General features: G+C 42.6%; 1 protein-coding gene across 1 annotated transcript; it reads left to right on the top strand.

Annotated features, from left to right (window-relative positions):
• The first annotated feature begins 483 nt into the window (after positions 1-483).
• On the top strand, positions 484-19,116 carry LOC138970955 (prenylcysteine oxidase 1-like). Its single transcript, XM_070343540.1, has 7 exons — positions 484-694; positions 2,252-2,461; positions 3,673-3,850; positions 4,604-4,812; positions 7,830-8,086; positions 10,307-10,567; positions 18,717-19,116. Exons 1-7 carry the CDS (start codon positions 499-501, stop codon positions 19,017-19,019), a joined length of 1,614 nt encoding a protein of 537 aa, XP_070199641.1. The 5' UTR covers positions 484-498; the 3' UTR covers positions 19,020-19,116.
• The last annotated feature ends 5,659 nt before the right edge of the window (positions 19,117-24,775 follow it).

The following is a 24,775-nucleotide window of genomic DNA, read 5'->3' as shown; positions in this document are numbered from 1 at the left end:
ATAAATACACCAAAAACCTGCTTTGAACAGCTAGCATCAACGTTGCTGAATTTTTGTATGTGTCCATTTGATTTGGAAGGATGCGCATACTCGACAATGTAAAAGGCTGGACAGATCTGTGATGGTGTACCCAATCCTTGATAAGCGATGGAAGGTATTATCAGCTTCGCGTATTAGGTGTGCTATTGCTTTGCTTAGGCTACTGTACATGTATGCTTCCGTCCTCCTCACCGTATTTAGCGTACCTGTGGTCAAGCCTAAAACTGTAGATCTAACTTTAAAGCAGACGACAGATCGAAGAGAAAGCCGCTTTGCCAGTACATCAGAACTACAGTACGGTGCACGATCGTAGAAAAACCCTGACCCGTATTTCACGCCCCTCTCCCTTCCATGTCTTATGAAACTAGGCACATGCATTTCTTTCTTAGCTATATTTCGAAATTTGACGCCATCGCGAGATCAGGTACAATAACTCTCACATGTCTGGATAACAAACGAATGAGAGTTACGGGCGCTGTCGCGAGGGACACTGCAGTCAAAAGCAGTGGGGAGGGACCAGTTTCCGCCATGTTTTCCACCCCAGTACTGAGTTTCATGCTTCAGTGGAACGCTGCCAAGGCTTCCTGCAAGCTGCTGCCGGTGTTACACGCAAGCCTACATACTGGCACAGAAGCGAATGAAACTTGTAAATGTGGTCAGTATCTCTTTGTGATTCGTTGGCAGTGTCATTGGCACATTCACATTGCATTTTCATGTTAGCGACGTCATGTAATCTTTCATGTACGGCTTTCTCTCTCTCTCTCTCTCTCTTGACAAAAAAGACACACACAAAAGTTAAAAAAAAAGACAAAGATGCTGAAGGTAATTATTTGGCTATAGTTTTGGACCCCAAGTATTTAAAAGCACTGAACTGTTGCGGTTTCTCATTCTGGCGCTGGAAAGGAGACTGACACAAACATTCTAGATCTAGAGGTCAGTAAAGGCCGTACGCTTATACCCTCAAGTCGGAGCTCTTGTGATCTGGTGTTGTGACTTACATTATTGGGTAGCACTAAAGAATTTAAAGGCAGAGTAAGCCTCCCGTAAACCATCACAGATACGGTCAGGCTTTTACACACAGTACAAACACCCTTTCATTTAAACACTCACCAATTGAGAACATCCTAGGTGCCCTCCGTAAAGAGCGAACAATTTTCAAAGAATTTATTTTTGCGTGGTTTATCTTACCCCTGAGCCATCGTGAACCCGTGTGATCCAGTTTTCCCCCTTTTCACAATGCAGTCGTCATAGTTAGTCATTTGAATGCGACTCGACGTGAGCTTATCTACAATAGCACGTTTTTTATGCACGAAACAACGGCTGTGGTTCACAAGAACTCTAGCGATGGCTTTTGACTGTTGAGAGGAACGGCGATTTGCACTGATAAACCGGGCCGTCGTCTGCTACGACCCTTGCGTGACCCTGCTTCCGGGCTTTTCTTTTTTTAAACTTTCACAACTTCGAATTGTTCTGATCTTGTCTTGATGAAAAACGAATTCTTTTATGATTAAAGAATGTTTGTGTAACAAGCTGTCAATTTATTATTTAGATTTTAAAAGTTAGGTCTAGCGCAAAAACGAGGCGCCATTGTTCTTCAGGGCCAAGTCCACGAAAATAAATTCTTGGAAAATGTCTCACGCTCGACAGAAAGCAGCCAGGATGTTCCCGTTCGGTGAGCGTTCAAATGGAAGTATGCTTGTACTGTATTTAGACGCTCGGGGAGCTCTGTGATGGTTTACGGGAGGCTTACTGTGCCTTTAATGTTCTTGAAAATGAATGCAAATGAATTTTTAATGCAATGCAAAATAAGTTTGAATCTACTGTGCCTGATGCAAGCAAAGTACATGCAGAATGTCCGCCACGCGTTCTATACATAATTATTCTGGGTGGGGGATGGGGAGGGGAGGGGGGGAGTCTGGTGGCTCAGTTAGTAGAGCACTCGAATATCCTCTGATCACAGGTTCGAATCCAGGCCTGGATGGACATGACTCAGAGAAGATATCAATGTCTCAACCCCGCTGTGACTTGTAAAAGACTTGGGTCATTCTGCAATAACATGAATGTAGGTGGCTAGCTACACCTATAGACACGTACACACGTCTCAGCAGCGCGACTATTATTACTGCTTGGTTTCCACCGAAAGGAAGCGACCCGAATTTCCCAGCCATGGGACGATAAAGATAAAGTATGACAGGAAATGAAATGGCTGCAGGAATCATCGGTGGAGGCCTATCGGGCACCAGTGCCGCGTACTACCTGAGACAGCTGTGGGGAGACAAGCCGCTACACGTGGACATCTTTGAACCCCAGAGGGTCGGGGGTCGCCTGGCACTGGTCAACGTTGATGGTCAAGACTATGAAGCTGGTGGGGCCATAATACATCCCAGGAATTGGCACATGGCGTTTTTTGCTGACCACTTTGGTTTGTACTTTGTTTTTTCCTGATAGGGTGAACGTCGAACGGTAAAGGAAGAATGCTGGATAATTTGAACAATGGAGGTTGTTTTAATTGTATTTACTACAAGAGGCGTGTGTGTGTGTGTGTGTGTGTGTGTGTGTGTGTGTGTGAGTGTGTGAGTGAGTGTGTGTGTGTGTGTGTGTGCCTGTGTGTGTGTGTGTGTGTGTGACAAGTCACACTGTGGTGCGATCTACACGTGCATGACTTGTGGAAGTACAGTTTGTTTGGTTGTATCAGGTCGTCAGCTGTTCTTATCTTAATAACAATTGCACGGCATAGCTGTCACTTTTCAGGCACCACCCGGAACGTCATTCGGAACATCATGATTGCATTCAACTTCACGGTCAAACTCAAATCATTCCCATACACAAAGTAAAAGGGCACAATTTCATGGTGGAGTCATTGAGAAAAAAAGCTGTCTTGTCTTTATCTTGTTTTTTGTTTCGGCGTCAGGACGACCCTTTAGAAAGCAAATACATGTCTTCAAATAGAAATAATGGGTCGTTTACGTGGCACAGCATGTTAAAGCTACACTTCTTCTGGAATAAGCCATCATGTTTACTACCACTGGTCTGTTCAGTTGTTTACACGGAATAAGAGCATCCTTTAAATTAAACATTTGTCAAATATCCATAGCCCTGCTGTATTCTGTGCAGTATGGGAATTTCCTTGTTGCCTGGCTGCTTGCATTGCAGAATGAGAATTGTTGAATTATTGTAAGTGACGCGCACGTCAATATGCTAAATTGATTTTTTTTAAATCCACCTTTGAAGAGAAGGGCAGAAAAGTTTTAATGCGCACTAACATGAGTGCGCAAAGAAATTTCGTCTGCTCTCGTCAGAAAACAACTGCATCGAAGCAAAAACTTTCATTTTGCAAGTGTATAACCATGTACCTAGGTCAGAATAGCAATATAAACGCTATTCTGTTTTCGGATTTACGATAGGGCAATTTTGACTCGAACAAATAAATAACGCCTCGTCTTCGATTCGGCGTATTATGATTGTTCTCAGTCGTCAAAATATCCGACCCTATCGCTACGCTGAAAATACGATAGCTGTTAGTAACCAAGAGAAAGACTGCACCTAATCTGTGTAAAGCCTAGACAGATACGGCAATCTTTCCGATACATTCTAGACGTATGGGCAATATTTTTTTCTTGTCTGTTATGTCAGGTTTGGGAAGGAGAACGATCAACAAACGCACACATGGCCTGTACAACAACGAAAAAGGGTTGTACTTCCAAACAAGCCCATGGGCATTTCTGTCCAACTCAAAGGTCAAATCGCGGTATGGCGGAGACATCGAACGCTTTCACAACTTGGTTGCAGACACGCTGCTTTCGTTTGACAGGTGCGGGTGGTGCGTGTGAAGCCCTTTCTTTCTTGCTAAATTACAACGTTGTTGTTATTTATGGTAGATTTAAAAAAAAGTTCTTTACTTGGAAAGGATAAAGTATAAAAAATCTATGCATGATCAGTGAACTACAGCGAATGTGAATTGTCTGAGTATTTTGCTTAGGTTAAAGGCCTACTCCGCTTCACAGGAGGTATACAGAACGATGACATCTTTTCACTAGAACAGCATTCCTTACCTGATGGAACACACTCGCAATAGCATTCAACAACATTAAATGCAACTTACAAATTAATTTCTCTTTAGCACTCGTAAACCACACAAAGTACATTTTTTGCAAAATGCTCGCGCTCAACGAAGAGCACCTGGGTTGTTCCCTAGCGGTAAGCGTTCAAACGAAAGGGTGATTGTACTGTAGGTCTGTAATCAGAAACTAATGGTTTACGGGAGGCGGAATGGGCCTTACACATCGTGAACATCGTGAACTCTTAACCTTTAAAATGACAATTTAGACTCCATATTCTTAGTTCTTTATTGTAATTTATGTCATGCATATTTGTACGTTTATGATTTGTGATGGTCTTCTGAAAGTGTTTCAATGTTATATGTTAATCGTGTTGAATAGTTTTTTTGTTTGTTTTGAACCTCAAATTGAATTTCTTGATTGAGATAAGGATATGTAATGTATTGCATTACATAGTAATATTCTATAGAGTTGTATTGTACTGTAATAACATTTTACTTTCACAGAATTTACGAGCATCTGTACAAAATAGAGGCATTCACAACGGTGGAGAATCTGCTTCGTTCCATGGATGAACGTTTTCTGGAACAAATACACACAACGGCCGCAGTCATGTTCAAAGACGCAGGCTTCTCAGACAGGTTTATCAACGAAATAGTGAAAGGATCTCTCATCACAAACTATTCTCAAACACTCCACGCTCCCGCATTTCTAAGTGAGCAGCATTAAAGACGTACTGTTGGCAGTGTTTTGTTAGTATCGTCGAACATTTGATGATATTGTATTATTGTACGTCCACTAGAGGAATGTCATCATTAGGGGCTAAATTTGCTTTGAAATGAACAGAGGTAGTTGTAAAGTCCTGCTTTACTCTTTTTGTGACTCACCTGAGTAATCAGTGAGTCTTAGTCCGTAACAAAAAATTAACATTTAGATTATCTTGGATGTTTTTGAAGCTACAGCTTTGAAACATTGCACACTTCCAGGGTTTGATAATCTGCCGACACGACCCCAGTTTGGTTGACCCTTGTCAATAATTTGGGGTCATAGCGTGGTCAAGTTCGGTTAAGAAAAACTTAACGTTAAGGCTATCTCGAATGTATTTGAAGCTAGAGCTTTGACATTTCATGATCAGCAGATATGACAAACATTTGCATTGCTTTTGTCAAATGTCAAGGTCACAGAATAAACATGTTTGCTAGAGGAGATTTTTCACTTCTGAAAATATCCACTAAGCTATCAAGAAAAAAAATCTCGACCTCTTCAAGCTATGGTTTCAATTTTTCATTTGAGTTCACAGTTTATCCCCGAGTACGCTAGTACTAGGGCTCAGCAGACTTTAATTGTGTGTCTGTCTGTCTTTCTCCACTTAACAGCTTATTGCTGGGAAACTACTGGGCGCAGTTCGTTCAAAAGTTGATACACTTACTTGATAATAGGTCCGATTGATCGTATTAAAACTTCATAATGTTACCTGGGACCTAAATGCGAAATAAACCACAAAAACGACTTGGCCGTAGGAGGAGTTCACACCGGCGGGGCAACACGCAGCCATTGACCTGATAGAACAGCCGAACGCGTCACACAAAAATACGTCATGACAAAGTTACACGCAAAGCGAAAGAGACTTTGACGTCATTTACTTTTGTTCGGAATTTTCCGTCTGTTCCTAGCTTGTCAGTGAAGACCTGACGTGAGTAAGCTTACCCAAAACGTCTTTGTTCTCTATTCTCATTGCAGCTGTGAAATAATCAGTCTTGTGTCTCGGTCGTGTAGGTACAGAGTTTGCTTCTGCAATCATTGTGTTCGTGTTGATGACGGCTTCATAAGACAAAATAATAAGCGAATCTATCGCGAGGAAGACGTTTATGTACAAATCACCGAACCCAACCCATTTTGTGTGTGCATTTTTCTGAAGAATAAACTGCATGTGGTTAATTTCATCCGTTTAATGCTTATATCTGATCACAGATGAGGTCGCAGTTTGTAGGTTGAATCTATGAATCGGCCAGAGATAGATCTGCATTTCTGGTCAGAAACCAACAATACATTTACTCCACAAACATTCCAAACATTTATATTTATTGAGCGAGCCAGTCTCAAGAGTACTCGGGTCCAGCGCGAGCGTTTTTTATTGGTATTTTAGTCTTGGCTAGACTATTGATGTTGGCATCATGTTGTGAGCATAGTCATAGTAATAGTATTTTTAGCCGGCCGGCCATACATCCGTCTGTTGTCAAAAAAGGAAACAAACAACTCGGATTTTTTTTTATCTTACTGAAACTAAAGCTTTGCAACTTTATAAACCTCTAAGGTTTGATGAACTCGGATAGAACACAATCCTGGTTGACTTCAGTCAAAATTCAAGGTCACAGTGGGGCTAATCCTTGGAACAATAATGAACGTTTTGAACCTTGAATACTTTAAAGGGTTGGTGACCTTTAAACGTGACATTAGTCTGGCAGATTCTGGTCAACTGTGAAGGTAACAGTTTGGTCGAGTTGGGGACACTAAGGAGAAAATCACTAATTTCTTAAAAGGTTATGGAGACGAATCAGCAGTTAATTTGTCTCATATTCTTCTTGAAGTATGAAGAAGGGGAGTCCAATGAGCATTTGCCATTTTTGACTCACATGCGAAGCAAAAGTGAGTCTATGTACTCACCCGAGTCGTCCGTCCGTCCGTCCGTCCGTCCGTCTGTCCGTCCGGAAAACTTTAACGTTGGATATTTCTTGGACACTATTCAGTCTATCAGTACCAAATTTGGCAAGATGGTGTATGATGACAAGGCCCCAAAAAACATACATAGCATCTTGACCTTGCTTCAAGGTCAAGGTCGCAGGGGCCATAAATGTTGTCTAAAAAACAGCTATTTTTCACATTTTCCCCATTTTCTCTGAAGTTTTTGAGATTGAATACCTCACCTATATATGATATATAGGGCAAAGTAAGCCCCATCTTTTGATACCAGTTTGGTTTACCTTGCTTCAAGGTCAAGGTCACAGGAGCTCTTCAAAGTTGGATTGTATACATATTTTGAAGTGACCTTGACCCTGAACTATGGAAGATAACTGTTTCAAACTTAAAAATTATGTGGGGCACATGTTATGCTTTCATCATGAGACACATTTGGTCACATATGATCAAGGTCAAGGTCACTTTGACCCTTATGAAATGTGACCAAAATAAGGTAGTGAACCACTAAAAGTGACCATATCTCATGGTAGAAAGAGCCAATAAGCACCATTGTACTTCCTATGTCTTGAATTAACAGCTTTGTGTTGCATGACCTTGGATGACCTTGACCTTGGGTCAAGGTCACATGTATTTTGGTAGGAAAAATGTGTAAAGCAGTTCTTAGTGTATGATGTCATTGCTAGGTTTAGTTATTTGACCTTGACCTCGAAGGTCAAGGTCATGTAAAGGTCAAGGTCAAGCATGTGAGTCGTATGGGCTTTGCCCTTCTTGTTATTGGTATTGATTTATTGTTATTGGTATGTTTGTTTGTTTGTTTGTTCGTTACAAGATAAAAAATATTGAAATTCGTAGACTTACTGAACATACTGGTTTACTTCGATTTACTTCACCATATGTCTGCTGGAGGGTTTTGACTCCCATAGGGCTAATGTATCTTAATATTTTAGAATGTCTTATATGGTATGTTTCATGAGTGGCTCTCGAGAAAAAAAATGTCAGTAGTTGGCTGATTGTAATGCCGATGACTGTCGACAGGCTCCATCTCCATGGCAGGAGCGGAGCCCGGATCATGGTCAATCCAAGGAGGCCTCAGAAGACTTCCTGAAAAGTTTCTGGAAGTTTCAGGAGCCACACTCATTCCAGGGGAAGTCACTCACGTGTTCCAAAAACAAAGCCCAAATCGAACTGTTTCCTACGAAGTAGGGTACAAAAAAGCTGAACACGAAACAGGGAGAGAGAAGTATGATATTATCATCATTGCCACGCCCCTGGATCCCGGCCGCGAGAAACAGGTTTCTGCTTCTTTAATATTGTTATGATAAGCTGTTGAATGCGATAACAAACAAACAAGTAAGGTATGTTATTGGATCGTTGCATGGATTACCTCATTCGCTTGTGTCTTTACTGTAAGCCCCTGAACATTTTGTCAAGATAAGTGTTGTCTAATTAGTGTTTGTCTGTGCACTTACAAGACCGCTGGGTCGATATATCTGTGAACGTAACGTTTTGTTTTGTCAATAATTACATTTTCCAACAACATACCTTTCTTGTTACATTTAGTCAAGTTTTGACTAAATGTTTTAATGTAGAGGGGGAATCGAGACGAGGGTCGTGGTGTATGTGTGTGTGTGTGTGTGTGTGTGTGTGTGTGTGTGTGTGTGTGTGTGTGTGTGTGTGTGTGTGTCTGTCTGTCTGTCTGTCTGTCTCTGCGTGTGTGTGTGTAGAGCAATTCAGACTAAACCACGGGACCGATCTTTATGAAATTTTACATGAGAGTTCCTGGGAATGATATCCCCGGACGTTTTTTTCTTTTTTTCGATAAATGTCTTTGATGACGTCATATCCGGCTTTTTGTAAAAGTTGAGGCGGCACTGTCACACCCTCATTTTTCGATCAAATTGATTGACATTTTGGCGAAGCAATCTTCGACGAAGGTCAGACTTCGGTATTGCATTTCAGGTTGGTGGCTTAAAAATTAATTAATGACTTTGGTCATTACAAATCTGAAAATTGTAAAAAAACAACATTTTTTATGAAACGATCCAACTTTACGTTCATCTTATTCTTCATCATTTCCTGATTTCAAAAACATATAAATAAGTTATATTTGGATTAAAAACAAGCTCTGAAAATTAAAAATATAAAAATTATGATCAAAATTAAATTTTCGAAATCAATTCAAAAACACTTTCATCTTATTCCTTGTCGGTTCCTGATTCCAAAAACATATGATATGATATGTTTGGATTAAAAACACGCTCAGAAAGTTAAAACGAAGAGAGGTACAGTAGAGCGTGATATGAAGCACAGCGCTACCGCGTTAAACAGGCTCGTCACTTTCACTGCCTTTTGCACTAGCGGCGGACTACGTTCAGTTTCATTCTGTGAGTTCCACAGCTTGACTAAATGTAGTAATTTCGCCTTACGCGACTTGTTTTTTTATTCTGAATTTGGGAACGTTGGCAGTCTATTTGTTTTTGAATTTGTATTCCTTGGGGAGTTTTCTTGAATCTTTTCGTCAAGTCTTGGGACACTTTTTTTAAAACATGGTCAACATCGCGATTTTATGAGCCGTGGTAAAAACAAAAATCAGAATGAAGTTTGAAGAATGAAGTTTCACACTGGGGGTTGGGATTTTTGACTCACATGCGAAGCAAAAGTGAGTCTATGTACTCACCCGAGTCGTCCGTCCGTCCGTCCGTCCGGACGTCCGTCCGGACGTCCGTCCGTCCGGCCGTCCGGAAAACTTTAACGTTGGATATTTCTTGGACACTATTCAGTCTATTAGTACCAAATTTGGCAAGATGGTGTATGATGACAAGGCCCCAAAAAACATACATAGCATCTTGACCTTGCTTCAAGGTCAAGGTCGCAGGGGCCATAAATGTTGTCTAAAAAACAGCTATTTTTCACATTTTTCACATTTTCTCTGAAGTTTTTGAGATTGAATACCTCACCTATATATGATATATAGGGCAAAGTAAGCCCCATCTTTTGATACCAGTTTGGTTTACCTTGCTTCAAGGTCAAGGTCACAGGGGCTCTTCAAAGTTGGATTGTATACATATTTTGAAGTGACCTTGACCCTGAACTATGGAAGACAACTGTTTCAAACTTAAAAATTATGTGGGGCACATGTTATGCTTTCATCATGAGACACATTTGGTCACATATGATCAAGGTCAAGGTCTCTTTGACCCTTATGAAATGTGACCAAAATAAGGTAGTGAACCACTAAAAGTGACCATATCTCATGGTAGAAAGAGCCAATAAGCACCATTGTACTTCCTATGTCTTGAATTAACAGCTTTGTGTTGCATGACCTTGGATGACCTTGACCTTGGGTCAAGGTCACATGTATTTTGGTAGGAAAAATGTGTAAAGCAGTTCTTAGTGTATGATGTCATTGCTAGGTTTAGGTCAAGCATGTGAGTCGTATGGGCTTTGCCCTTCTTGTTTAAACTTTGTTATTGCACATGTTCATACTTTCGAATATTGCTGTTAAATTTCAGATACATTTTGAGGACTTCCCAGGCGGGCTTGACTTACCGAAGATACCGTACCACCCGTTGCAAGTGTTGTTCACTCACGGTAAAATGAACGAAAGCTTTTTTGGCAAGAAGAGTGTCCCCACTCACATCATGGCGACAGAGACCGATGTCTTCTTCAACAGGATGGCTAAGCAGAGCCCAGTGAACAGCGGAGGTGTGGAAGAAAAAGAAGGCTACGGCGTGTGGAAGCTCTACCTCAACAAGACGCCAACAGAAGAACAGGTGAGAGCTCAATCGTGATAGTCATCTAAAAGATGTTAACCATTACCGTAACTCTGATAGTCATATACAATTTCACTTGTTCTATACTGTTCAAAAAAAGAAACGCATAGTTGCTACTTGCCAAATTTGTTTTATTTTTCGAAAAAATTAACAGAAAATCCAATATTTAGATTATTTGTTTGAAATTTGGTATGGACACAGTTGAATGCACACACAGTTCATTTGCATCTTCAAATCAATCAGTCAATCAATAAGATTGGGTGCCGAGGCTGTCAAGTCAGTAGGGGGTGTGACTGCCTTGAGCAGCAACAACTGCCCGGCACCTTCTGGGCATGGACTGGATCAGATGCCGGATATCTTGCTGTGGGATGGTGTCCCACTCCTCCTGAAGTGCCTGCAATGGATCGCGGTGATTTGCCGGCGCTTCTTCTCGCCTGCGCACACGTCTGTCCAATTCATCCCAGAGGTGTTCTATCGGGTTCATGTCTGGCGACATGGATGGCCAGGGAAGCACCTGGACATGGTGGTCGGTGAGGAACTGGGTGGTGAGTCGTGCTGTGTGCGGGCGAGCGTTGTCCTGCTGGAATATGGCATCCTGGTCAGCCAGAAGAGGAAGGGCGTGTGGGCGCAGAATTTCCTCCACGTATCGCTGGGCAGTTATGCGCCCTTGGACGTGCACCAGGGTGCTCCTTCCAGCGGTATTGATCGCCCCCCACACCATGACGCCTCCACCACCATGAACGGGTGTCTCATCCACACAGTTGGGCGCGTAACGTTCGTTTACTCTCCGGTAGACCCTCCTCCGACCATCATGTCGCTGGAGCAGGAAGTAGGACTCGTCGCTGAACCACACGTGTCTCCAGTGATTCCGGACGGTCCAGCGAAGGTGCTGGTTGCCCCACTGCACTCGGTTCTGGCGATGGCGGCGGGTGAGGACAGCTCCTCTGTGAGGTCTGCGAGCTCTCAAACCAGCTTCATGCAGGCGGTTCCGCACGGTCTGGTCCGATAATCGGTGTGGCCCGGGGAGAGCCTGGACAGAAGATGAGGCCGACAGGAAACGATTCCGGAGGTGGCGGAGCCGTATGAAGCGGTCGTGAGCAGCAGTTGTCGCCCTTGGTCTTCCCGCTCGTGGCAAGTCAGCAACGGAGCCAGTGGCTTGAAACCTGACCCACAGTCTACTGATGGTGCTCTGGGACACGTGGAAGTGCCTGGCGATTGCACTTTGACTTTGGCCTGCTTGTAAACGACCCAATGCAATTTGGCGGTCTTCTCTGCTCAATCGGGCCATCTTTCGTCGCTGAATTGTCGTCTGATTTCTTTGTGGCGAACAATCCGCTTTTATGGGTTTTGGAAGACATGGTGAGAGCTCAATATTCCCCGAGTTTCACGAGATTACACTGAAGCATGACGAGTGGTCATGCCAAATGAGCAATTTTGACATTGTAGCCCCTGATAACGCATGCGTCACGTGCAGAGCTCACTTGTGGCAATGGACGAAAGGTCGACGACCAGATAAACATTTTCTGCAGTTTGGTGGATATCCTTGTAGCCATATAACTAAATTAACCAAATATTACAAGCTATGCGTTTCTTTTTTTGAACAGTATATATGGTGATGATAATAATTTTTGCAGCTTCTATTAAGAATGCGTGCATTTTTTTTTTTTAGTTTTAGACGCAATTCTGTCAGAATGAAAATCAGTCACGTTGGTTTTTGGTTGGTTTGGTTTTTGGGGTTTAATGTCTCTTCAGCAGATGCTAGCTGCTATTCGAGACCGATACAGTTATTTTCTTTTCCCTTCATATGGCAACTTCTACGTTTCAGACTATTTACATTCAAATCTATCACTGTAAAAGAAGGTTCTAAAAATTAATAATTTTCACTTCTGGTACTTTAAATCTTGTAAAAAATCTTGATCTCTTTTAAAAAGTTAAAAATCTTGTCCGGGGGAACATCCCGGAATAAAACCTTCAGTGTTTCCGCATTGTAGTGTTTGTCTCGAAATTCTTGAACGTCTACACATTTTGTGAGAACATGTTCTAATGTCCATGGTTCGTCACATCCAAAACAGTATGGTGGATCTTCACCTTTCAGCAGATACGAATGTGTAATGTGACTGTGCCCAATGTGTAAGCGACAGAGAACTGTCTCTTCTTTCCTGTTGAGGCGACATTGGGGTAGGCTGTCCGACAGCTGGGGAACGATCTTATGAAGTTTATTTTCTTCACATTCGTCCCATTCACTCTGCCATAGGTACTTTATGTACATGTTGGTGCGAGTTCTGAAATCTGAATGCTTTGTGTGTTTGTCAGTGATGAGTCTTTCTCTGGCTTCTTTAGCAGCTTGATCAGCTGCAGAGTTGCCTCTAATTCCAACATGGGATGGCACCCATGCAAACACAATCCTTTTGCCTTCTTCAATCAGAGATGCATGTAGCTCTTGGATTTCGACCAACAGTGGGTGATCTAGCTGAATTCTCTTCACGGCGGTAAGAGCCGATAGGGAATCCGACAGAATCAGGAAGTCTTTCTTTTTTGACTGATATACCTGTTTCAGAGCTAGCTGTAAAGCTTTCAACTCTGCAGAAAATACAGAACTGTCATCCGGAAGACGGGCCGAAAAGGCCCTATCGAGATTAGGACCTGTGACAGAAGCTGATGCCACTTTACTTTCAGCTTTGGACCCATCAGTGTATATTCGTTGATGGGAAGGAAACTCGGTACAGAACTGGCTAAAACACTGTTTAAAAATCAAATCATTTGTCTCTGACTTCTTTAACCTTGTCAGATCGAGTCGAACAACTGGATCTGGCAATGTCCATGGTGGTGTTTCTGTCCATCGATTTTCACTAACATGATCGAGTTTTATCTTTGATTCGGCCAGATGTGACTGAATCCGAGAAGACAGAGGTGCTCGATCATTTGGGTGACTTTCAAAAAATTCAGAGCATTGTGGTTGAAATACGCATTGGTAGGCTGGATTTGTAGGCATAGCTTTCAGTTTCAACACATAATTTAGGGTGAGTTTCAGGCGTCGCAGCCTCAGAGAGGGTTCTTTGGCCTCAAAATATAAGGACTGTACTGGAGACGTCCTGAAAGCTCCCAGACAAAGACGTATACCCTGGTGGTGTATTGTGTCTAATAGCCTTAGGTTGGATTTTGCGGCTCCACCATAGACGACACAACCATAGTCCAACTTGGATCGGATTAAAGCACGGTAAAGTCTGAGTAGGACTGTGCGGTCAGCACCCCAGTCCGTATGAGAAACCACTTTCAATACATCCAGAGCTTTCAGACATGATGTTCTTAGATACTGGATATGTTTAAGGAATGTTAATCGACGGTCAAAGGTCAGTCCTAGGAATTTAAATTCTTCAACAACCTTGACAGGATTACCATTCAGGACCAGAGAGGGTTCTGGCATGGCTCCCCTTTGTTTGCAAAGATGCATACAGACAGTTTTGCTGGTGGAAAATTTGAAACCGTTCTCCGTTACCCATTTTTGCACCTTGTCTATACATAATTGAAGCTGCCTTTCCACTCTATGTAGGGATTTGCCACGCACACAAAGTGCAAAGTCATCAACAAACAAGGATGACTCGGATCCTTTCAGTACTGCCTTTACTATGTTATTGATTTTGATGTTGAACAACATGGGTGATAGAATGCTTCCTTGAGGAACACCCATCTCTTGTTGACAGAACTCTGATAGGTTGGGACCAACCCGTACTGTAAACAATCGATTACTTAGAAATCCTTCCACAAAAACAGGGAGACGTCCACGAAAACCCATTTCATGCAAATCAGCTAAAATACCGTGTTTCCAGGTCGTGTCGTAAGCCTTCTCGAGGTCAAAAAATATAGCTAGTACATGTTCAGATCTCGCAAAGGCCTCTCGAACGAAGGTCTCAAAACGTACCAAATGATCAGTGGTGCTGTGTCCCTTTCGGAAGCCACATTGCACATCACTTAAGAGGTTTTGTTTTTCTAGGTACCACACCATCCTAGCGTTGACCAATCTCTCCATGGTTTTACACAGACAGCTGGTCAAGGCTATCGGACGGTAGTTGCTGGGGTTTGTATGATCTTTACCTGGTTTTGGAATGGGGACAATCATCGCTTCTTGCCATGAAGGTGGAAAGGATCCACTCTCCCATATGTGGTTAAAAACCTTCAGCAAGACCAGAAGACAACTTTCTGGTAGGTGTGTGAGGAACTGATAATGTATTCCGTCCAGCCCCATTGCTGAGTTGTTGCATTTTTGTAAGGCTTGTTTGAGTTCAGTTATACTGAACAACTTGTTGTAGTTCTCCTCATTCTGAGATGAGAAGTTTATGGGTTTACGTTCTTGGGTGGCTTTGATTTTTTGAAAATCTGTGCAGTAATTTTCTATTGATGAGTTTTTTTCCATTGTTGAAGCCAGAACGTTTGCTACTTCATTCTTCTGGGTTATAAGGGATCCATTTACCACAAGGTGGTTAATTGATGCAGATCCTTTTTTCCCTTTGATTTTACGAATAGCATTCCAAACTTTACTTGATGATACCTTAGAGTTTAAGTTTGAGCAAAAAGACCTCCAGGATGTTCTTTTAGAATGTTTTATGACAGTGCGACTCTTAGCGCGAAATCTGAAGAAAGTCAACTTCTTGCTAAGGGTCGGGCATCTGTAGAACCTGTGTAGACTTCTCTTTCGCTCAGATCGGGCTTCTTGGCATTCTTGATTAAACCATGGCACTTTAATGCGGTTGTTTGAAGATGTTTTTGGGATGTACTCAGTGGCAATGTCTTGTAGAGTGTTTGTAAAAATAGATGATGGGTCGTCACTTCCATCAAAGACAGTGTCTTCTGTGAGTTGGACAGAACATTCGGCAGTAAAAGACAGCCAGTTTGCCTTGTTCAGGTTCCATCTCTGGGGGGAAGCTTCTTCCAATCCATCTATTTGAGACATCAAGATAGGGAAATGATCGCTACCACATGTGTCATCATAGACTTTAAATTCAAAGTCTAGAACAAGAGAGGTGTCGCAAATAACTAGATCTAGTATGGACTTGCATCCTGTTGCTGGATGGAGATAGGTTGGTACTCCATCGTTTAAAACGCATAGATTACGATTGTCTAAAAAATCTTCTAGAATTCGTCCTCTCGTACTTAGAGAGTTGCTGCCCCATAAAGGGGAATGAGCGTTAAAATCTCCCATTAAAACAAAGGGAGCTGGAAGCTGATCAATAAGATTTTCAAGATCGTGCTTCGTGTAACATTTTGATGGTGACAGATATACACTGCAGAGAGTGATGGTTTTATCTAATGTCACTCGTGCTGCGACAGCTTGAATGTTTGTACATAGGTTGATCTCACTACAAAGTACACTTTTCTTAATCAAAAGAGCAACTCCCCCAGACGTGTTATTGTCTGAATGGTTTCTAAAAACATTGTATCCAGATACATTAAAATCTTTGTTTGGTTTCAGCATTGTTTCCTGTAATGCTGTAGCAACAGGATGAAATTTGTGTAAAAGTAGACATAATTCTTCATAGTTAGCTTGGACCCCTCTACAATTCCATTGAATAAAATTGGCTATGTTTGTTTAGTTTTAAGAAGTTTCTGCCTCCATACCCTCTTCGTCGGATAAACTCCCAAAATGATTGTATAATGTGATGGGATTTCTCTCCATTTTTGGGGTGCGAGGCGATCTTTGGGGCAGAGTAACTTTTCCCTTGTCCGGAGGTGTTCGTGGTGTGGATTTAGTAAGGTCCACTACCTCCACAACCTCGACGGCCCCCTTCCTGTGAGTTGTCCTGTGAACGGGCTTCTGGGTTGGGGTGGTGAAGCGAACCTCACCAGGAGACCCCATAGGGTCCTCAATTGGGGTGGTGAAGCGAACCTCACCAGGAGCCCCCACAGGGTCTCCAGTTGGGGCGGTGAAGCAAACCTCACCAGGAGACCCCATAGAGTCTCCAGTGGGGATAGCCCCACCTGTGCTTTCATCTGTCTGTGTACAAATACTTTTGTTTCTTGTGGGCTCTGTCCTTTTCAACATGGACGGGCCTGCCTGGACACCCACAGACCTATACGAAATACTGGTCTGGGTGGGTGTTGACTTTGTTGCAGGTCTTTGACTGACTGCTGCCGCAAAACTTTTCTGGAAGGAAAAAACATTCGTTTTTTCAACCTCCTTCCTGGCGTCTGAGAAAGACATCTTTTTCTCCGTTTTTGTTTTTTGAATGGCCTGTTCAAACTTGTATTTTGGACATTCTCTGGAGGACGGGGAATGGTTTCCCTTACAGTTTGTGCAGGTGGGTGGTGATGTGCAGGGACCTTCGTGAGGATCTCCGCCACACCTCTCGCACACTGCCTTCTGTTTACATCCAGCCTTTGAATGTCCAAATCTTTGGCATTGGAAACATCTCATTGGTGATGGAATATACAGAGTCACTCTTATTTGAACAAATCCCACTTTGATTTTCTCAGGGATGGTTGGGGTACAAAAAGTGACGAAAAGGGTGTTGGTGGGTACTCTGATATCGCCCTTCCTGATCAACACCCGGTACACATCAATGACACCTTGATCCTTTAGACCTTCTTTTATTTCAGCCTCACTGAGGCCCTCCAGCTCTCGGCATCGGATGACTCCTTTGCTGGTGTTCAGGCCTCTGTGAGGACTGACCTTGACCGGTCTATCAACAAATTTCTGACCATTCAGACGGAGAAGACCATCTGATGCCTTTTTTGAAGGACATTCAATCAGTAGAGAACCATTACGAAGTCTCTTAATGTTGTCTATCGTTGATGATACTCCTGCAATAACCTTCTGTATCGCAAAAGGCGAAAGTTTGGAGATGGGCTGTGCCTCATCTGCTGTCTCAACAACAATGAAACGGGGCCAGGCCTCGCTGATGTTGTTCTTTGTTGCTCTGACTCGGACTTCATCGTCAGAGTCAGAGTCAACGCAGTATCTTCGTTTGTTTCCGTTTCGGGTGCTTGAAAAAAAAGAAGAAAAAGAAGAGGTGGCCATGTTTGGGGCCTTTATCTTCGTCGCATCTGATCCCCACCCACCACGGAGCCCAACAAGGGGACGCTTAGGTGGAGCGGTTATCCAACTCCAGAGCGCCAAGGATACAGATGGATATACGCAGCGATAAGAGGAAACATATGGTATCAATCTGTAATAGGAGATTTAACTCTTTCCAAGCGGAAACGGGTTAGGTAACAACTTGGCATAATGTTCGTCAACTCTTTCCAAGCGGAAACGGATTAGGTAACAACTTGGCATAGTGTTTGTCCCGACTACCGCCGCCCCCTCCTACCGCCGCTTGCTCCTTTAGCCAAAGGTCCGATGCAATATGCTCAAGACATATACCCAGACTTGACCAGCCGATTGATTGAAGCGGGTAAGCCTTTTTCAACCTCCTGTCTTAGATAAAGACTGGGCCAAAATGATGTGTTGGCGCTACAAAGTCGCAACTAAGTAAACCCCTCAATCATCAGGTCACCAGCCCAAACCGGTACAGGTCGCAGCGCACGGCAAACACGCTGGGTCTTAAGAAGACCACAGAGAAATAAGGATGTGGAAAAGAAGACTTTTGGGAAGTGAAATAAAGGTGACGGATCCAGTCAGGTAGAAATAAGACAAGAAAGGAATCAGAAAACTGCAGGGAATAGTAGGGAGAGTTTTTTGGAAGGAAATATAGGTGAAAGGACTGGTAAGGCAGAAATAAGACAAAAGAAGAGAAGTAAAGGGGTGGGGTAGCTTAGTGGAAACACTCCCGCCGCGTGAAGGCGACCCCATGGGAGCAATCAGTCACGTCGTTCTTCAAAGGCTTCTCAAAGGTTGGATATAAACCTAGATGGTTTTCTTCTTTTTATGTTGGTACCGATTAAACAAAACAGATCGCAAATAGGGGATGGTTGCAGAGTGGAGGAAAAGGTGGAGTATTATTATAGACCTGCACAAGGAATCATTAACTGAAAATCGAGGAGAGCTCGCAGGTCAAGCAAGCCCTTATATACTTATTACTAACCCCATTGGAGATGCGTATGCATCAGAAAACTTTGGCTTAAAAGATAGGCTGTGCAATACCTCTCACTTACTTGTCTATATTTAGAGCGCATACTCCTTTTGTTTCTAAGCTCTTGTGCTGTTTTGTCGCAGCTTCACTCTGTGTTCGATGATCGTAACGACCTTTGCCTGATGCACTGGCGTGCCTTCCCAGAGTACACCACGACAATGGAGTTACCTCCCTTCGTTCTTCACGACCGTCTGTACTACGCCAACGCCATCGAAGTCGCTGCCTCCGCCATGGAGATGGCCGTCGTAGGAGGGAGGAACGTAGCAAACCTGGCCTTCAACCAGTGGTTTGGCCACTCGGACAGAATTGACAGTGTCAACAGTACTAGCAGTCTTGGCAGTACTGACGACAGTATCAACAAATTTAATGTGGCGTTCTACAAGTAGTGGTTGTATAAGCGAAAACGGGATGAGTGAGCCCACGTTGTTGTGAAAGTAAAGTACGTGCTGCCCTTGATTTGTAAGTAAAAAATACTACACACTATTTGTTGAAGAAAATTACTCAATGTGATTCGTATGGGGAACGTACTACACATTACGGTTTGATGAAAAGTATTACAAATGATTCGTAGACCTCTGAAAAATATAACACATGATTCGTACTTGAAAAAAGTATTACCTACATGTTTTCTTGGTGAAGTATATTTCACAAGATTTCTAGGTGAACAAGAGGCGAAGCCATCAAGGCTCACGTAAGAAATCGACAAACAGTAACACAAACTCAATCACTCCGTCACACACACACACACACACACACACACACACACACACACACACACACAGAAAGAGCATAGGTGAAACTGTGCAAGAAAGCGAGACACTAGATCTAGATCTGTCTTTGCATGTAGCCTACTTACAGGACACGACTGCCAACTAGTCTCGGCGCGCTCAAAATAATAATGACCGAGACTTTCAGTACTTCCTTCGCGTGACGTCTAACCCTCTTACGTCATAATGTGACGTCAATGTAATGTGACGTCTTCAAATGTTAGAGTTTCTACCACAGACATACACACACACACACGCACGCACACACAAACACACACACACACACACGCACAAACGCACAGACAGACAAAGTTATGATCGCATAGGCTACACTTACGTGAGCCAAAAATGTTATATGTAATTGTATGGTCGAACATTTTACATGTAATTCGTAGGTGAAAAGTTTACATCTACATGTAGATGAAAAGTGTGTGCTGACGATTGAACCATTTTTTTTTTAACTCAAAACATAGCGGGTACCGGTGTTTTAATCTTTGTTGGAGTTTATTCAATCTTGACTCGTTAGTACTCAAAACAAGAAAGATCACTGGTGAAAATGTGAGAGCTTAATAAACTGTGGGAAGTCGTGGGTGGGTGTTTTGACTAAATGTTTTAACATAGAGAGGGGAATCGAGACGAGGGTCGTGGTGTATGTGTGTGTGTGTGTGTGTGTGTGTAGAGCGATTCAGAGTAAACTACTGGACCGATCTTTATGAAATTTTTCATGAGAGTTCCTGGGTATGATATCCCCAGATGTTTTTTTTCATTTTTCGGATAAATGTCTTTGATGACGTCATATCCGGCATTTTGTAAAAGTTGAGGTGGCACTGTCACACCCTCATTTTTCAATAAAATTTATTGAAATTTTGGCCAAGCAATCTTCGACGAAGGCCGGACTTCGCTATTGCATTTCAGCTTGGAGGCTTAAAAATTAATTAATGACTTTGGTCATTAAAAATCTAGAAATTGTAATTAAAATTATTTTTTTTATAAAACGATCCAAAATTACGTTTATCGTATTCTTCATCATTTTCTGATTCCAAAAACATATAAATATGTTATATTCGGATTAAAAACAAGCTCTGAAAATTAAAAAAGTCAAAATTATGAATAAAATTAAATTTCCGAAATCGATTTAAAAACAATTTCATCTGATTCCTTGTCCGTTCCTGATTCCAAAAACATATAGATATGATATATTTGGATTAAAAACACGTTCAGAGAGTTAAATAGAATAGAGATATTGAAAAGCGTGCTATCCTCCTCAGCGCAACCGCTACCGCTCTTTTCTGGATTGTTAATTTCACTGCCTTTGCCACGAGCGGTGGACAGACAATGCTACGAGTGTACGGTCTTTCGGAAAAAATGCAATGCGTTCAGTTTCATTCTGTGAGTTCGACTGAGCTTGACTAAATGTTGTATTTTCGCCTTACGCGACTTGTTTGTATGTGTGTGGTGCAGAGGCTGGTGATGGTGGTTGTTGGAGGGGGTGGGGACATAGTGGAGTGTTACATGAAATCCGATGTGTGTGTATTGTACGTGCGTGCTGCTGTGTGACAAAAGACGATATTTCAGAAAATTACATGCATTATTTGATCTGATGATGTAGAGGTTACATGCCGAGTCTCAGTGATTATTAAAAATAATGGTCGAAGTTAGCGGATCATGAAAAATGCGAGCTTCAGCGAGCTTTTTCATGACCGCGAACTGAGACCATTATTTTTAATAATCACTGAGACGAGGTGTGTAACCTCTTTATTCCCCCTTTCTTCAGTTATTCAAAGAAAACAGGAGTTTTTGTGCGAAAGTTTGATCGAATCCGAATCACTCAACCAGTCAACCTGCGCAGGCGATCGATTAATGCGCGGTTGTATAGTTCCGTGCAAATCATTCCATTCTGTTAACACTTCTTGTCAGTTTCCCTGTTTTAGACTAAAATCAAGTACACAGATATGCTGTTATTCTGCTGTGGCGGAAAAGGCAGATATTGTGTGTTCTGTTTATGTTTTAGTATCGTTTAGGATAGTGTTCTTTCGTCAAATGGGACTAGCAGACGAACTTTTGCACCCGTGTTCCAACGTTAATTACTGTATGAAGTTCAGTTTTCTGGGGAAAATAGTGTATGAAACCGCTTTATGTTGTTTAAATTGATGAGATGTGTGCATTTGGTTGCGTGGGAACTGTTTATAGAATGAAATATTGTTGAAAACTGACTGTCGGATTGCAGTCAGTGTTGTCGAAGAAACTGCGTTAAAAGAAGGGGAACTACTCTTGTCGGCAAGAGTATGAGTTACTTGCCTTGGGAATTTGCTTGTGATGAACGGTGTCAGTGTGCACGGCAGATCTAGATTCAGAAAACAACCTAACTCATGGATTTTATATGGAGATTCATGTGTTCAGGCCTGTAGTTGTTAATTTAAATGCGGTATGTTTGTATTGTTTGCTCCAGAGATGTATATTTCGTACGTATAGAGCGTTCGGAACTTTTCAGTCGCAAAAGTAGTACCAAAACAGAACAGCTTCTCAACCCATTGCACTATCGAGGATTCAGGCTGTTGCTGGCTCGTTATTTGTTTGGTTGCTGGGTCATTATCGAAAAATAACTAGCTCTACAAGTTTACAGAGGTAAAGAAGCAGAGGGGGGAATAAAACACATTATTCCCCCCTCTGCTTCTTTCTCTCTGTAAACTTGTAGAGCTAGTTATTTTTCGATAATGACCCAGCAACCAAACAAATAACGAGCCAGCAACAGCCTGAATCCTCGATAGCGCAATGGGTTGAGAAGCTGTTCTGTTTTGGTACTACTTTTGCGACTGAAAAGTTCCGAACGCTCTATACGTACGAAATATACATCTCTGGAGCAAACAATACAAACATACCGCATTTAAATTAACAACTACAGGCCTGAACACATGAATCTCCATATAAAATCCATGAGTTAGGTTGTTTTCTGAATCTAGATCTGCCGTGCACACACCGTTCATCACAAGCAAATTCCCAAGGCAAGTAACTCATACTCTTGCCGACAAGAGTAGTTCCCCTTATTTTAACGCAGTTTCTTCGACAACACTGACTGCAATCCGACGGTCAGTTTTCAACAATATTTCATTTTATAAAAAGATCACACGCAACAAAATGCACACATCTCATCAATTTAAACAACATAAAGCGGTTTCATACACTATTTTCCCCAGAAAACTGAACTTCATACAGTAATTAACGTTCGAACACGGGTGCAAAAGTTCGTCTGCTAGTCCCATTTGACGAAAGAACATTATCCTAACACGATACTAAAACATAAACAGAACACACAATATCTGCCTTTACCGCCACAGCAGAATAACAGCATATCTGTGTACTTGATTTTAGTCTAAAACAGGGAAACTGACAAGAAGTGTTAACAGAATGGAATGATTTGCACGGAACTATACAACCGAGAATTAATCCATCGCCTGCGCAGGTTGACTGGTTGAGTGATTCGGATTCGATCAAACTTTCGCACAAAAACTCCTGTTTTCTTTGAATAACTGAAGAAAGGAGGAATAAAGAGGTTACACACCTCGTCTCAGTGATTATTAAAAATAATGGTCTCAGTTCGCGGTCATGAAAAAGCTCGCTGAAGCTCGCATTTTTCATGATCCGCCAACTTCGACCATTATTTTTAATAATCACTGAGACTCGGCATGTAACCTCTACGGAATAGTCTCCCAAACAGCACAATTACTTCAAAACTTCTTTTTATCCGTCATTCTACGCAAAAGAGGCTAAAACCACAATTCCAAACAAATAACTATCATATTCCCCAAAGCAAGGGAGTTAACCTGTGTTTATTTTAAGGAGACATTTCTGATTTCAGTGTTGAGCCCATGATGGAGCTGAGTGATGTTTTAAAACGTGAGCCTTAGACTAAGTTAGAGGCTTTGACCGGCCCCCGTAGCGCAGTGGTTAGCGCATCGGGCTGCGGGCCGGGAGGTCGTGGGTTCGAATCCCATCAGGGTCATGTGGGTTTTTCGGGCTACGGTCGGCTCCTACCCAGAGTGGAAGTGCTATGGTTCCTATGGGAAGGCTGGAATCACACAGCCGAGTGTCATTCACTTAACGAATGCGACTTTGAGGGTGCTCAGGTTCTGTTTACCTGATCAACACCGCAGGTGCGGCAGTTCTCGGGCCTGGTTGACACCAGGATATATTATGACAGTAAGCGTAGAGTGCTGCCCTGTCACGTAGTCTCAAACCAAATTGGAAATCCATAGCATCATCATTATAATCATCCTCATCTCATTAATCATCCAAAATTATAAAATGTCCTTGCTCTTGTGGCCCTTCATGCCCGGAGCTCTCATGGTGACCTTGGTCTCATTGTTCCTGTTCCATCCTTCCCTGAATAGTACTTCTGCTGTCAGTCTTCAACGTGTGACGTTCTGGGGGGTCGACGGAGGGACGTGGTGGCGGTCTGCTCTCTGGAGGGGACGCTCACTTAGTCTGGCTCCGCGACTTAGCAGTCAATGTCGTTAGTAGGGGGCATAGTAGGTAGTGGGCTGAGTCCGTTAGCTCGGGACAGACCCACTACTGAACACCGTCGAAGTGACTCAGCAGAAGTGCAGTGTCAACTTCCGAGGGTAGCCTACCGCAACGACCCGACATCCCTCCCTGGAGCGTCTGTAAAATCGACAGGTCTGGCAGCGGAACGAACATTCAGATGTGGATGGAGCAGCGAATGCAGGGACGGGGCGGCGTGAGAGAATACCGGAACAAGGAACAGGTGTAAGGACAAAAAAAAAGAAAAAAAAAAAAAGTTAGAGGCTTTGCCTCTTGTGTTCTTTGTGACGCCGCATGATTTTGCAACGAGCATGAGTACGTCGAGTGCACCTTGCAGAAACAGTTTTGCGACAAGCACTTCAGAATTCGCCACAACGATTTTGGGTGCCAGACGCTTACAGCTTGCCGCTACAGATCAGTCAGTGCGACAGTCGATCGAACACGTCTGCAATATGTCATAATATATTTCTTTCCCATGGTGGACGAAATTGTATTCCAGAGGAACTGTACACCTCAAATGGTGAGCAACTTACTTTAGTAGTCCTGTTAGTAGTTCTGTTTGATTTTTTAAACTGTAAAATAGCTCTGCAAATGTCTGCACGTGAAATACGTGAGATTAAACTTAACACACACACACACACACACACACACACACACACACACACACACACACTCGCGCACACACACACACACACACAAACACACGCACGTGCTTTGAGCTATGTATTATACAGACAGGCCTCGCTCGATGATTTACAAGCTCTCATTCCTAAACCGTTAGACTTAAAGGCACAGTAAGCCTCCCGTAAACCATCACAGATACTGTCAGGCTTTTA

Source organism: Littorina saxatilis, linkage group LG7 (genome assembly GCF_037325665.1).
Source record: "Littorina saxatilis isolate snail1 linkage group LG7, US_GU_Lsax_2.0, whole genome shotgun sequence".
NCBI lineage: Eukaryota > Metazoa > Mollusca > Gastropoda > Littorinimorpha > Littorinidae > Littorina > Littorina saxatilis.
Note: the sequence above shows the minus strand (reverse complement) of the source record. Positions and strands in the feature narration are given on the sequence as shown.

What these genes read in the sequence shown, in the direction of transcription:
- LOC138970955 (XM_070343540.1), top strand. Translation starts at nt 499, where the DNA reads ATGAGAGTTACGGGCGCTGTCGCGAGGGACACTGCAGTCAAAAGCAGT. An exon ending in ACGCTGCTTTCGTTTGACAG is followed by an intron (nt 3,851 to 4,603) that starts GTGCGGGTGGTG and finishes TTACTTTCACAG; the next exon opens with AATTTACGAGCATCTGTACA. An exon ending in ATCCCGGCCGCGAGAAACAG is followed by an intron (nt 8,087 to 10,306) that starts GTTTCTGCTTCT and finishes GTTAAATTTCAG; the next exon opens with ATACATTTTGAGGACTTCCC.